Source organism: Euphorbia lathyris, chromosome 4 (genome assembly GCF_963576675.1).
Source record: "Euphorbia lathyris chromosome 4, ddEupLath1.1, whole genome shotgun sequence".
NCBI lineage: Eukaryota > Viridiplantae > Streptophyta > Magnoliopsida > Malpighiales > Euphorbiaceae > Euphorbia > Euphorbia lathyris.
The window spans coordinates 41,905,673-41,918,744 of NC_088913.1; the positions used below are offsets into that span (position 1 = coordinate 41,905,673).

General features: G+C 37.7%; 1 protein-coding gene across 1 annotated transcript; it reads left to right on the top strand.

The window, feature by feature from the left end:
- The first annotated feature begins 1,127 nt into the window (after positions 1-1,127).
- On the top strand, positions 1,128-6,729 carry LOC136226106 (protein RETICULATA-RELATED 1, chloroplastic). Its single transcript, XM_066014435.1, has 8 exons — positions 1,128-1,752; positions 2,982-3,146; positions 3,820-3,912; positions 3,987-4,102; positions 5,171-5,269; positions 5,358-5,663; positions 5,781-5,945; positions 6,105-6,729. Exons 1-8 carry the CDS (start codon positions 1,372-1,374, stop codon positions 6,397-6,399), a joined length of 1,620 nt encoding a protein of 539 aa, XP_065870507.1. The 5' UTR covers positions 1,128-1,371; the 3' UTR covers positions 6,400-6,729.
- Positions 6,730-13,072: the final 6,343 nt, after the last annotated feature.

Below are 13,072 nucleotides of genomic sequence, written 5' to 3' on the forward strand. Positions count from 1 at the left end.
GAGAGTGTGCGTGCTGAGTACTTGGTATTTAGTACTTAGTGGTAGAGAAATCTAAGTGCTGGGTTGTAGCATTTAGTAGGAGTTTAATAGACGAATAGAGGAAGGTACTCTTGCATATTCAACTGCCTGTAATCGGTTTGTGCTCTACCCTTAAAGAGCTCAGTATTGGATTCTGAAAGCCCGGAGGATTCTGGGGACTGGACGTAGGCGAAGAGGCCGAACCAGGATAAGTGATACTGAGTAATTTCTAACTCTCTCAAATATATGTATGTGCTTGTGTTGCTTGTAATATTTACTCAGCATATAAACTGTTAGAAGCTGACACTGAGTAAATTGGAGTGCTGAGTTGGAAGCTGACCACACAAGTATCAATTCCCAACTCTCAAGTAAAACAGTCCTAGTCAGCATCTGACTAAAGCTGTCTTATATTAAGTTCGGCCAAGCTGACCAAAGCTGAGTTAATAAACTCACCAAAATAATTAAGTCAGCAAGATTAAATTAGCGAAAAAGTTATATTAGTTCCTAACCCCCCCCCCTTTTGGAACTAATCACACGGGACCAATAGTAACCACCGCCTCTTGGGAGATTCACCATCAGGTATTGATACGCCCACAGGATGTCAGCGTCGTCTTTCCATAAAGAAACTGACATCATTAAAGGCAAGTAATCGCCCATTAATGAGCTAATGGTAATACTTGAATGAACTCAGTAACCGCCATTAATGAGGCATTACTAGAGACTTTCTGGTTACCATATCGAGAGTTACAACTAACCTAGTATAAATAGACTTGCATCCCAAGCTATTGAGGTACACATTCCAATACCGTTCTTCGTGCTTTTCGTTTTATCATTTTTTATACTTTACTGACTTTAGTATTGGAGTCCTCCGGTCGAACCCAACGGCGCGCTCCCCACGGGTGGAGCTCCGATGAGGAATCAACCCGGTAATACATAGTAGTACCAAACCAAGCAAGAAAGAGACCTACGGGTAGTGTAGTATAATGAGTTTGAAAGGCCGTTGAAATGAAGTCGTTTTGGTGAAGGCACATAAATAAAAGCAGCTGCCTGCATTGTGTTGTTGATTGTTGACCAGCCGGGTCGAGCCAACTCAGCCGTGTTAACTCACATAACTCGTCAGAATTGGGATTGGGTTTGTGTTTGTCCTCTTGTAGTCGGCTATCCATCCACCCATCAAAACCCCACCCATCCCCTTCTTCTCTTCTCCTCTTTCACTCCCTCTCTAAACCAGAGCCCCTCGGTTTCTAGAGCGAGAACCGAATTCCTTGAAATGATTCTACATCTGAGGAATTAATTATAGAAACAAGGTTTAACTTTCTCGCTTACCAAACAGGAATAGCTTTCGCCTATAAGATGTCTCACTTCGTTTTTCACACTGCTCAAATCCCCTCCTCCTCCACCGCCGCTAAGACCTTGCCTTTGAAGCCTGCTATTCCTCCGATTCCTCAACTCTCTCCACGGCAGCAGTTGCCGGCGCCCCAGCTATTGACTTCTAAGCTACGGAAGAATTCGGTTATTAAGTGCTCCTCCCCCTCGATAATCGATGGTAGCGAATCCCTTGCTGCTCTAGAGCGGTGCTTTCTTGCGCCGGATGCTACACCCGAGAATTTAGTTTCAAGTTCCAATAGGAATTTTGGTCCTGTTATGAAGGGGAAATATGGTGCCTTCGGTGCTGTTACATTGGAAAAAGGGAAACTTGATATGACGCAGAAGGAGTCCAAGGTCAGCCCTGAGGTGAGTCAAATTTGTTCCTTGAAACTTCAATTCGGCCATTTTCTTGAGTATTTTGTAGATAATACTTTGTTCAGTTAAACTGCAAATGAAGAATTACTTGTTATTTGGGAGATTGCATTTAGAAGTTAAATTGTGTACTCAGTTAAGAGCGATGGTTTGGGGTTGGGGAATATGCGCCTATCCTTTTAAAGAATACAAAGTTTTGCATTTAGTTGTATATGTTTGTTGAATTTTGTGACTTGGCCCTTATTTTGAAATTGAGCAAGTGTCAGTGATATGGTTATTAGTCCAACTTGTCTTTAGGGAGTTTCATAGTCAGATTGACTTTGTGCCTTTAGGAGCAAATTTACTTTAACTTCTTCTCGCTTTTCAATTGTGGACAATGTTTGAGTTGTTTCTGTGGGTTTATGTGCTACTATCATTCAGTGGTTAGTAATATTGACACAATAAATAGGTTACATTGTTACAAGCATTACTGATGCTTTTTGTTCCTTTTAATTATTTATCGAAACACAAGTCAAGCAAGTATACATAAGTTGGCATTACGATTGATGGAGATGCCCTCTGTTGTTTATTTGACTTGAGGCCACTGAATGAAATATTTGTGATGCTATACCATGTCCAAGGTATTTAAATCATAAGGTTCAACTTTATGCAAGGAAGGTGTTTGATATGTGCTGCAAATTTTTTGAGCATAAGATGGGCAAAACCATGTCTTGATAAATGTTAGATACCTACTATATTTGCTTTTCAATCTGTAAACAATTTGATGTTAAAGCTACCTTAGCCTGTGCTTAATTAGCGTCTCTTTGATAATCTTAATATTTGGCAAAAGAAGAGCGTGGGCTGCACATATCATTTTAAAACAATCAACAGCCATAATAGTTAGTTGTAATTACATTTTAATGCTGCCTTCCTCACACTATTTAATCAACGATTGCCAAAATCAACTTTTACAGCTTTGTGTAGCAATTACATTAGACTCTTCTGCTCTTTCTTTATCTCTGTTGGGATTTGGTGTGTGTGTTTTTTAAGCATCAAAGTTAGGTAAAGAAGAACGAACTTACTTTCCACTAACACTAAGTACTCAAATTTTTGGCCCGATTCACTTCTCCTGCCTATTCAAAATGAGTCCACTGGAATTTTTAGTTACATAGTTGGATTTACATTTGATCTCCTTCGAGATTGAAAGTATTTTCCAGAGTTCCTTATTCTTTTGAAAATTGCAGGTTGCCCTTGGGGGTGGTGGTGGAGATATTGGCAAAAAGATCAATCATGGTGGAGGGGATGGAGGTGATGATGATGGTGATGATGACGATTATTTTGATGACTTCGATGATGGTGATGAGGGAGACGAGGGTGGACTTTTCAGGAGAAGAAGAGTTTTTGAAGAGGTTTGATTTCTAGTATATGATCAAAAGCCTCATCAATTCCTAGGGTAAATTACACCCATGGCCACTAAAATCTACTCATTTTCACAATATGGTCACTAAACTTCAAAATGTAACATAAAAGCCACTCAACTTTACACTTTCTAACATTATGGCCACTAAACTTTAGTTAACGCCTCAAAATTGACCTTTAACGACATCAAAATGGAAAGGTTCAATAATTAAAGCAGTTTAAAACGACATTTACCATGAAACCACATTTTTTACTTTCCAAAATCACCATTTTTGGAGCTCTCTCTCTAAAAATTCACTCTCTCTATCCTAACCAAACAACATCTGAATGACCTCAAAACGAAAATTTTGAGGAATTAAAGTTGCTTAGAATATCATCCGTTCTTGAAATTTTTAATTTTGCGGTCGTCAACGGTCATTTTGAGGCGTTGATTAAAGTTTGGTGGCCATAATGTTACAAAGTGTAAAGTTGAGTGACTTTTATGTTAGGTTTCGAAGTTTAGTGGCCATACTGTGAAAATGAGTAAAGTTCAGTGGCCATGAATGTAATTTACCCTCAATTCATATATATATATATATATATATATATATATACATAGTAAATTAAGCCTATTATAAGCAAGAAATATAATACATCTTGCTTCTTGCCTTTCTTTGTTGTCAGCTATTTGATAAAAAATTTGTAGATGCTGTTTTGAATGAGTGGCAGAAAACAATGATGGATTTACCTGCTGGATTCCGGCAAGCATATGAGATGGTAAACTATTATGCTTATCATTACACTTTTACTGAAATTTTATCTGTAAATACTAAGTCTGATATTTCTTTCAGGGTCTGGTAAGCTCAGCTCAAATGGTAAAGTTCCTTGCAATAAATGCAAGACCAACCACTACTAGGTTTATCTCCAGAACCCTTCCTCAAGCAATATCTAGGGCTTTCATTGGAAGGTAATTTTCTATTCTTGCAAATAAATATTTGACGTCTTCCATATTAACAAGGAGATTAATGAAGTTTCAGCCTTTCCATCCTATTGTAATTTGTAAGCAAAATATAATCATGTGCGGGTAGATGATTTGGGACAACCCTCCTGTCAGAGCAGTAATTGCGAAAATAGAATTTGTGTTTCATTTAGAAACAATGAGCTCTTACTATTTTCTTGCGCTGATCCTTCAAGTTCAAATTTGTGAAATTATACAGCCCCCTGTTGTCCTCAAAATTTTATTTTGCTTGTTTTTTTTTTTTTTTTTTTTTGAACTGTCATTTCTTTTGCGCTCTAGGCAAATGCATAATCATATGGAGCACATATGTTTATTTTAATTTAGCTGCACCAAAAGTGGTGTATAATTAGTTTAAATGCAGGAGAAAAGTTTTAGGGTCATTGTTGAAGGCAGAAAAGCTATTTTGTCAAACTCAGGATCTTATAGAAATCAGCTTTGCAGGGAATGAAGATTACTTGTTTCTTTGCATAATTTTCAAGATATAAGATAAAATTGAAGATCTATCTAGACTTTTGAGAGAATGAGATAGAATAGAGAGCTATTCTCAAATGGTCTAGTTAGTAACCTAAGTTTTGACAATTGATGCTGTTAATAACTAGGGTGACAATGCAGTTTTAGTTTTATGATGAACCAAGGTAATTGTAAAATATTGCATTTGGTGGTTGGAAGAGGAATATGCATGTTTTCACAATAACTAAATTTTGGGCCTTGAAGGTGCTCAGATATAAGTAGTCTCTGTGATCTGTCTGTTAGAGTTCCTTATAAAAAGGTTTAAATGTTCAAATATCTGGAATATTGGTTCTTTGAACGAGCTAGTCTTATGATTAAAGTTTATTGAACTTGTTCTTTTGCGGGACGTAATGCTTATGTTATTCATTGTCATTGGGGCGTATTTCTGTATATTGTGTTTGATATCATAGACTGGCTTCTAGTTGCTTTGATCTGTTATCAATGTCAATTGGCTGTGATGGAGTAAAATAGTTTCAAAATTTTGATAATGTGAATTCTGTTCTACAGGATGATTGCAGATCCTGCCTTCTTGTATAGACTACTTTTAGAGCAGGCTGCTACAATTGGTTGCTCTGTTTGGTGGGAGGTGAAAAATCGCAAGGACAGGTATTCTGACTTCCTTCAATGTCAGTAGAAGTCCAGTTAATTGCACATGCGACATTGAACTGATGAGTACTTTTATTTGTATTTACAGAATAAAACAGGAATGGGATCTAGCCCTTGTGAATGTACTTACAGCATCTGCTTGTAATGCCGTTGTTGTCTGGTCACTGGCTCCTTCTCGTTCATATGGAAACACATTCCGGTTTGATTTGCAAAACACATTACAAAAGCTTCCAAACAACATATTTGAAAAGAGTTATCCACTTAGAGAATTTGATTTGCAAAAGAGAGTCCACTCGTTCTTTTACAAGGCTGCAGAATTGTCTGTGGTTGGACTAACTGCCGGGGCAATACAAGGTCAATTATCGAATTTTTTGGCCAGTAAGAAAAAAGATAGGTAAGAATTGGTTCTAGAAAATAATTATATATTTTGTATATATTTTACACAAGAAAATCGAATCTTTTGCTACATTCATCTGGCCTAGTGATTGAATAGATTGAACTTGTTTGGTAGGTTATCAGTTACAGTGCCACCCATGAGTCACTATGCACGTGGATATGGTGCTTTTCTTGGACTATATGCAAACATGAGATATCAGCTATTATGTGGTTTTGATAGAGCAATGGTCAGCCATTTTGATGTTATTGGAGTGGCTCTGGTTTTCAGCACAGCATTGAGGTTTGTTTTTGTTTTCCCTGCTTAATAAGTGTACTATTCATGGTTCTTAAAAAGAAAAATATATATATATTATTCATGGGAGATATTTAGACCAAGTGACCTGCACCGGAGCATTTGATTGAGTGTTTGGAGATGATTTGGATTGTGGTTGTAATGCAGGATGTTGAATGTGCAAATTGGAGAGTCATCGAGGCTGGCGTGGATAGGGGCAGAGGCGGATCCTCTGGCTCATTCAGATAGCCTTCTCAAGGCATACAACAGGCCTGCTGAGGATGTTGCTTCTTCATCATCATCTTCAAAATGGTTTATATCAAAGAAAACTCTAGTGTCTGGTCTTGGCCTCCTCGGCATCAAACAAGGAAATGCAGATTCCGTTGATGGGGAAACATCAGCTCCAAAGGCTCGTAGAAAGAGGGTAGTTCGTAAAAAGGTTGCTGCAAGTTCATCATCATAATAGGTCAATTGATGTAATTATACTTTGATCATCCAGTTTTGTTATCCATTAATTAGATTGCATCAATTTTTGAGGATTAAAAATATAGTTTGAATCCAAGTAGATTTCATCCCAAATCCTACAGACCGCGAAGCTCTTGACAGGATGGCCCTGATCGATCAGCCGTGAAAAATGAAGGGGAAGATATTCATTCTTGTTTGATTATTCAGTGTTGTAATGCAGTTGGTGATTAGTTACTGCAGAAGTTTAACTTGGAGCTAACATTTGTTTTGTTCTTTTCCTTTTTCTTTAGCAACAATTAAATAAAATTTCATCATCCTGAATTTGGAAGTCTTGGGGGTTTTGATGCAAGTCAATCATTTACAATTCATTTAAATATATTTGAAGTAACCTCCTCTTGACTTGAGTATTACAAGTAAGGACAGGAATAACTCCCAAGCGAAACATATTAGAATATCTCCATCTCTACCATTCCTTAAGGGGTGGTTTTTGCTTTCAACTTGTGAGGTCCAATTAATATTTTAGTATACAATGTTTATTGTTTATATTATTAAATGAAATATTTTATTTTCAGCAATTACCTTTTTCTTCTTACAAAATAAACAAGCTTGTAAATTTGATTTGTTGAATTGTATACCACAAAAACATTTGTAATTGGCTTGCAGATAGAAAAATAATACCCCTCTGTCTCTATTATGTTGTTTCAAATTGTCTGTCCCTTTCTTTACCGTTATACCAATTTTTTTTATTTTTTTTCTCTTGTATGGGTAACAACACTATGAACCATTTTTTATGTGAGCGGACAAGAAAGAGAGAGAATTGAGAACAGATTTTCTTCCCTCATAGTTGCATTATAAATACCCAAAAAATGTCAAAAGATAATGAGAATTTTGAAATGTTTTATGTAGTCTCAATTAATTCCTAACCATGTGTACTTGTCTTAGAAAAAATGTCCACTTATATTTTTAAAATATTCAATTTACCATCTGAATTTGTTTTAAGTGATATATCAGCCTTTTAAAATCTACTTGACATACTAAGGAGAATTTTTGAAAAGGTTGAAATGTTAACACTTTAAGTAAGTTTAGGAAATCAATAGATCATTTTAAGAAAGTTTAGTGAACTAATATGTATTTTTAATGAATTGGTAATTTTAATTGATGATTTTATGCAAGTTCAAAGTAGGGCCAGTGGTAGGCTAAAGATGTATTATATATATATATATAAATATAATTGGCATAAAACCCAATTTATACCATATTATATTAATGAGAAATCAATTGAATCATTATTCTCTTAAAATCTAGAATGAGTGGGCATCATATTCTAAAGTCACCAATTGACACCCAGAATTACTAATTGCTTATTGATAGAATATGATGTAAATTGGGCTTTATGTCTAAATAATTTCATTCATGTTTACAGAGAAATATTTTCCTAATTGTTTGGTTTGAAAAACTAGTAAAAAAAAAAAAAAATATGTTGGTCAATAAAAAAAAAGACAGAAAATTTAAAAAAATATATATTTTACCCTCTTGAAGAGGTCCCATCCATTTTTTTATCCACCTAACTCATATAATAAACGGATTGGTCGGATTGACTCGTTAACCCATTTAATAAAATTTATGGAAAAAAACGTGAAAATAAAAAAATATGGTAAAAAATGAAAAAATGTGAAACAACATGAAGGGACAAAATGGTACTTTGCACTTAAGTTCGATATGAGCAAAGCCTACGATCGCGTTGAGTGGCTATTTCTGGATAGGGTCATAGATAAGATGGGATTCCCTAGTCATTTTCGGGTTCTAATTATGCAATGTATCTCTACGGTGTCTTTTTCGTTTATGATAAATGGCCAACAACAAGGATGGGTCAAACTGGAACATGGATTGAGATAGGGGGATCCTATATCTCCATATCTGTTGCTACTGTGTGATGAGGGATTGTCTTTTCTGCTTCGGGATGATGTGAATCGTCATATTATTACGAGGATTAGGATTGCATGGGCATGTCCTATTATCTCACACTTATTCTTTGCTGGCGACACGATTATTTTCGGAAAGGTAAGCATTGGGGAGGGCCGAGTTGTTCAAAATTTGTTAAAAACTTATGAAAAGGCTTCTGGGCAGTGTGTTAATTTTGATCAATCGGAGTTATCCTTCAATAGAAATGTTATGGCTCAGGCCAAAGCTGGGTTGAGGGACATCTTCTCGGCCCGTGAGGTTGGGAATCTTCCTCGATACCTTGGGATCCCAACGGTGGTGGGACGGTCTAAGAAGGAGATTTTTGGCTTTTTGAAAGATCGTTTGATCAAACGAGTGAATGGGTGGTATGATAGGTTGTTATCTAAATGAGGGAAAAAGGTGTTGATTAAAGCGATCGCTCAAGTGGTACCCACGTATCTGATGAGTTGTTTCCGACTTCCTGATAGTTTCTGTCAGGCTCTTCATCGCATTGTGAGTGGTTTTGGTGGCAATCTGGAGGAGCAAACAATTCTATGCACTAGTTATCGTGGGATGCTCTTTGTCAAGCAAAGGATGGGGGGGGGGATTAGGATTTAGGTGGCTCTCCTCTTTCAACTTAGCTATGTTGGCCAAGCAGTGCTGGCGGTTACTGGTGCATCCTACCTCCCTATGTGCGCAAGTCTTTAGAGGAAAATACTTTAATAATGGTTCTATCCTTGATGAAAAACTTGGGAGCGGACCAAGCTACGTTTGTCGGGGACTTATTGAGGCGGTGGACCTACTGAAAAAGGGACTCGGTTGGAAAGTTGGTGATGGTAAAAATATTGAGATTATGAAGGATCGGTGGGTCCCAAACATTCCTTGTATGCGACCGTTGATTGTTAGGGAAGTACTGCCTACTAATAAAGTTTGATGTCTCATTGGTGATGAATCTGAGAGGTAGAAATGAGATCTGGTATGAAAAGTGTTTTCCATTGAGGATGCCAATCACATTTTGAAGATATCGTTAAGCTTGCGAAGACCCCATGATCAGATGGCATGAGCGTACTCGAAATATGGGGAGTATTTGGTTAGGTCAACTTATCATTTGGCGGAACAGTTAAGGAGTGGTACGGGAGTGCGGGCATCTTCCTCTTTTGGAACCGCGGGGCTTTGGAAAAAGATTTGGAAATTACACAGGTACCGGTTAAGGTAAAACATTTTATTTAGCGTTGTTGTAAGGGTATGTTGCCTTGTGCGCTGAATATAGCTAGAAGACATGTGGTATCAGAAACGCATTGTTATGGCTGTGGGGCGGCGTGGGAATCGGACATTCATGTATTGAAGGAGTGTATTATGGCTAAGGTCCAATGGCAATATTCTCTTAATGGAAGAAGGGTTGATAAAGTTCATGGGAATGAAGCTATTTCATGGATTGAAAATGTGTTATAGGTTTTGTCTGTCGAAGAGGCACGTCTGTTTGCGGTTTTCCTCTGGTTGATTTGGTATGGCTGCAATCAATGACACCACATGATGGAGGTTAGTGGAGATTGGAGAACGATTGAGCGAGCACGTGATTTATTATCTGATTGGCGGGGAGCTGCTGATGCACAGGCGGTGGTTGGTTGGGACAGTGAGTGCAGGCATACGGAGAAGTGGAGTCCGCCTCTTACTTGCTGTTTTAAAATGAATATTGATGCCTCTTTTGGTCGGGAGTAGTGTGGGGCTGGGGCTATTATCAGAAATGAGCGGGGTGAGGTCATGTTAATTATGGGAATGCCGCTTGGTGGTTGTTTATCAGTGGCAGATGCAGAAACTCTTGCTCTTCGGGAAGCTCTCCTGATCGTGCATGATGCTAGCTTTGACAGGTTGTTGGTGGAATTAGATGCAAAAGTGGTGGTTCATTCTCTGTTGGGGTTTGGCGCGTGTCCAGCTGAACTACAGTTCCTAGTGGAGGATGTTTAGGCTATCAGTCGGAACATCAACAGGTGCAATTTTCTTTTATCCATCGAGAATGTAATAGGTCAGCACATGAAATAGCTAGTTGGGGGTCTTGGTGTAGTGAGACTATTATATTAGTAGAAGATACCCTAGTTTCCTATTACATTTTGTATCTCGTGATCTTTCCTTATTCTATATAATTAGCACTAGTTTCATAAAAAAATATATATAATAAAAATAATTTAATTAGATGATAATAATAATAATAATAATAGTAGTAATAATAATAATAAATTGGTCCCTTTAAGACTTTTGGACCGTTAGAGTTTAGATATTTTTGGAATAAATTAATATTCACTTAATTTTGACACAATAAATAATAAAATCATTCTCTTAAAAAATAAAAAATAAAAATTTAATTAGATATTATAAAAAAAAATGGATGGCTCTTGCCTCAAAGATGGGAAGATTGTTGCTGGAGGTGTTCTTAGAGATGCTGGGGGAGCCTGGCTGTCTGCGTTCACCCAGAACCTGGGGTTGGGTTCATCATTCTCAGCAGAGTTTTGGGGGATTCTCTCTGGCCTAAAGCTTGCCAAGAGTCTGGGTTTGAAGATGTTATCTGTTGAGTCTGACAACCTTGAGGCCATTGAAATGATTTCTGATAATCATGCTATTTGCTTAAACAGCCGAAACCTTATCAAAGCTATTAAGAGGCTCTGCTCTTCCTTTGAGTTCATAAAGTTCAGCCATATCTTCAGAGAACAGAACCGGGTTGCTGATCGCTTGGCGGCGACTGGTCATGAGTGGATGTTGGGCATCACAACCCTTTCTGATCCTCCTGTTTTTCTCTCTTCTCTTCTATTTGAAGATAGGATTGGGGTTAGCTTCCCTATGCTAATCCCATATTATGTTTCTTTTTTTTGGTTTTTTGTGCTTTTCTTTTCCTATTTCTACCAAAAAAAATAAAAATAAAATAAAATTTGCCCCTTAAACTTAAACTTAAGACAGTGTGTGAAGGAGCTTTTTGTACTCCCTTCTTCTACCTCTATTTATATCGATTCAATTTCATTTTTTATTTGCAAAAAAAGATACTAGTTTTTTTCTTTAAATTTGAGAATTCCTTAACCAAAAATATACACTATACTTATTCAAAATAAATTAGGATTAAAGTATCATTTACTATCATACTTATGAATATCAATATCCTTTGATCTAGAAAAAATTTGAGATTTATCCTATAACCTATTATTTGGTAATATTTAAATATCAATGTGAATTACTAGTTGAAATTCCATCTATTTGAATATGTCGTGATGTAAATGTTATAGAAATTCACGAAACAAATATTATTAAACAATAGAAGAGAGGTTATACATTTTGTATATGTAAAGGGGGCAAATAATGATTTGAGAGAGCTTCTATTGGCAAATAATATACATGGGTATATACAATTTTACTTGGCTTTGATTATGGTAAATGATACAGATTGAAAGCGATAAATGAAGGTTTTAATCGTAAACCAACAAAGAGGTTCTTCTCTAGCTAAACTAGAAGGGGTGAATCCCGATAAACAAGGTATAAACCTTATGTTCTCAAAGAGAATGATTTTTGATTCATAAAAAGTTGTTACATCCTTACAAAATGAGGGTTTAAATACCTCCTACTAATGATAATAAAAGACAAGGACTACCCCTACTAGGGTTCTGATAAGGCTATCCATAAAAGGGTAAAATGGGTGATACGCCCCGACAATCAGTACAATGGTACAGGTACGGATTGTCAGGGTTGTTGGTGAATTAATTTAGGAGGAAGTAAACCTAGAGATCTATCAGGGTAGATGTTGATACGCCTCCTGGCGTACTCCTAGATCCGTCCCGCTTGTATGTCCTAGGGATCCGCCCTCCTAGGTACAACCTCCGTGGGCCTGATGTTTGAGGATCCGCCAGGGCGCGCGTGATCAGTGATCCCAGTTAGGATGTCCGCATCATTCTCTCCTTCTTTAAAAGATCTCGACACTGATTCGCCCTGGTTGAACTCCAAAGGACCATCCGGCTTCCATGGGCCAAGGTCACGGATGTTGAATGCTGGTGAGATTTTACCAAGCCAATTCGGCAAGGCTATATGATAGGCATTGGCATTGACCTTCTTGGTGATCTTATATGGCCCGTATTTTCTAGGCCGGAGCTTGCTACTTGGGGCGTTGGCGAGTCTCTCTCTGCCCAAATATACCATAACCTCATCCCCAACTTCAAACTGTAAGTCCCTACGGTGCTCATCCGCCTTAGCCTTTAATTTCTGATTTCTGTCCTCGAGAGTCACTCTCACCTCTTGGTGCATCTGTACATAATCCTTGGCCAGCTGGTTGGCAGTCACGTTTCCTTTAGGAAGATGGGCTATATCAAGGACGTGATTCGGGATCTTTGTGTATACCATCTCAAATGGGGATCTCCCGGTTCCCGAATGTACAGAGCCATTGTAGGCGAACTCAGCTTGGGCTAAAACCACATCCCACATCCTGGGTTTATCCTTACATTTGCTGCGCAGTAAGTTGCCCAAAGTTCTATTGACCACCTCTGTCTGTCCGTCTGTTTGAGGGTGGGCGGTGGTACTAAACTTTAGAGACGTATCAAATAGAGCCCACAACGTCCACCAGAAGTGACTGAGGAACTTCGTATCACGATCCGAGATAATGCTCTTAGGCACGCCATATAGCCTGACAATCTCTTTAAAAAATAGCTTAGCAGTTGCTGAGGCATCGTTAGTCTTGCGACATGGTATGAAGTGGGCCA

Bases quoted from the DNA above. Each gene is read 5' to 3' on its own strand.
- LOC136226106 (XM_066014435.1), top strand. From the start codon at position 1,372: ATGTCTCACTTCGTTTTTCACACTGCTCAAATCCCCTCCTCCTCCACC. The intron at 1,753-2,981 runs GTGAGTCAAATT...TGAAAATTGCAG, and splicing joins AGTCCAAGGTCAGCCCTGAG to GTTGCCCTTGGGGGTGGTGG. The intron at 4,103-5,170 runs GTAATTTTCTAT...TCTGTTCTACAG, and splicing joins TCTAGGGCTTTCATTGGAAG to GATGATTGCAGATCCTGCCT.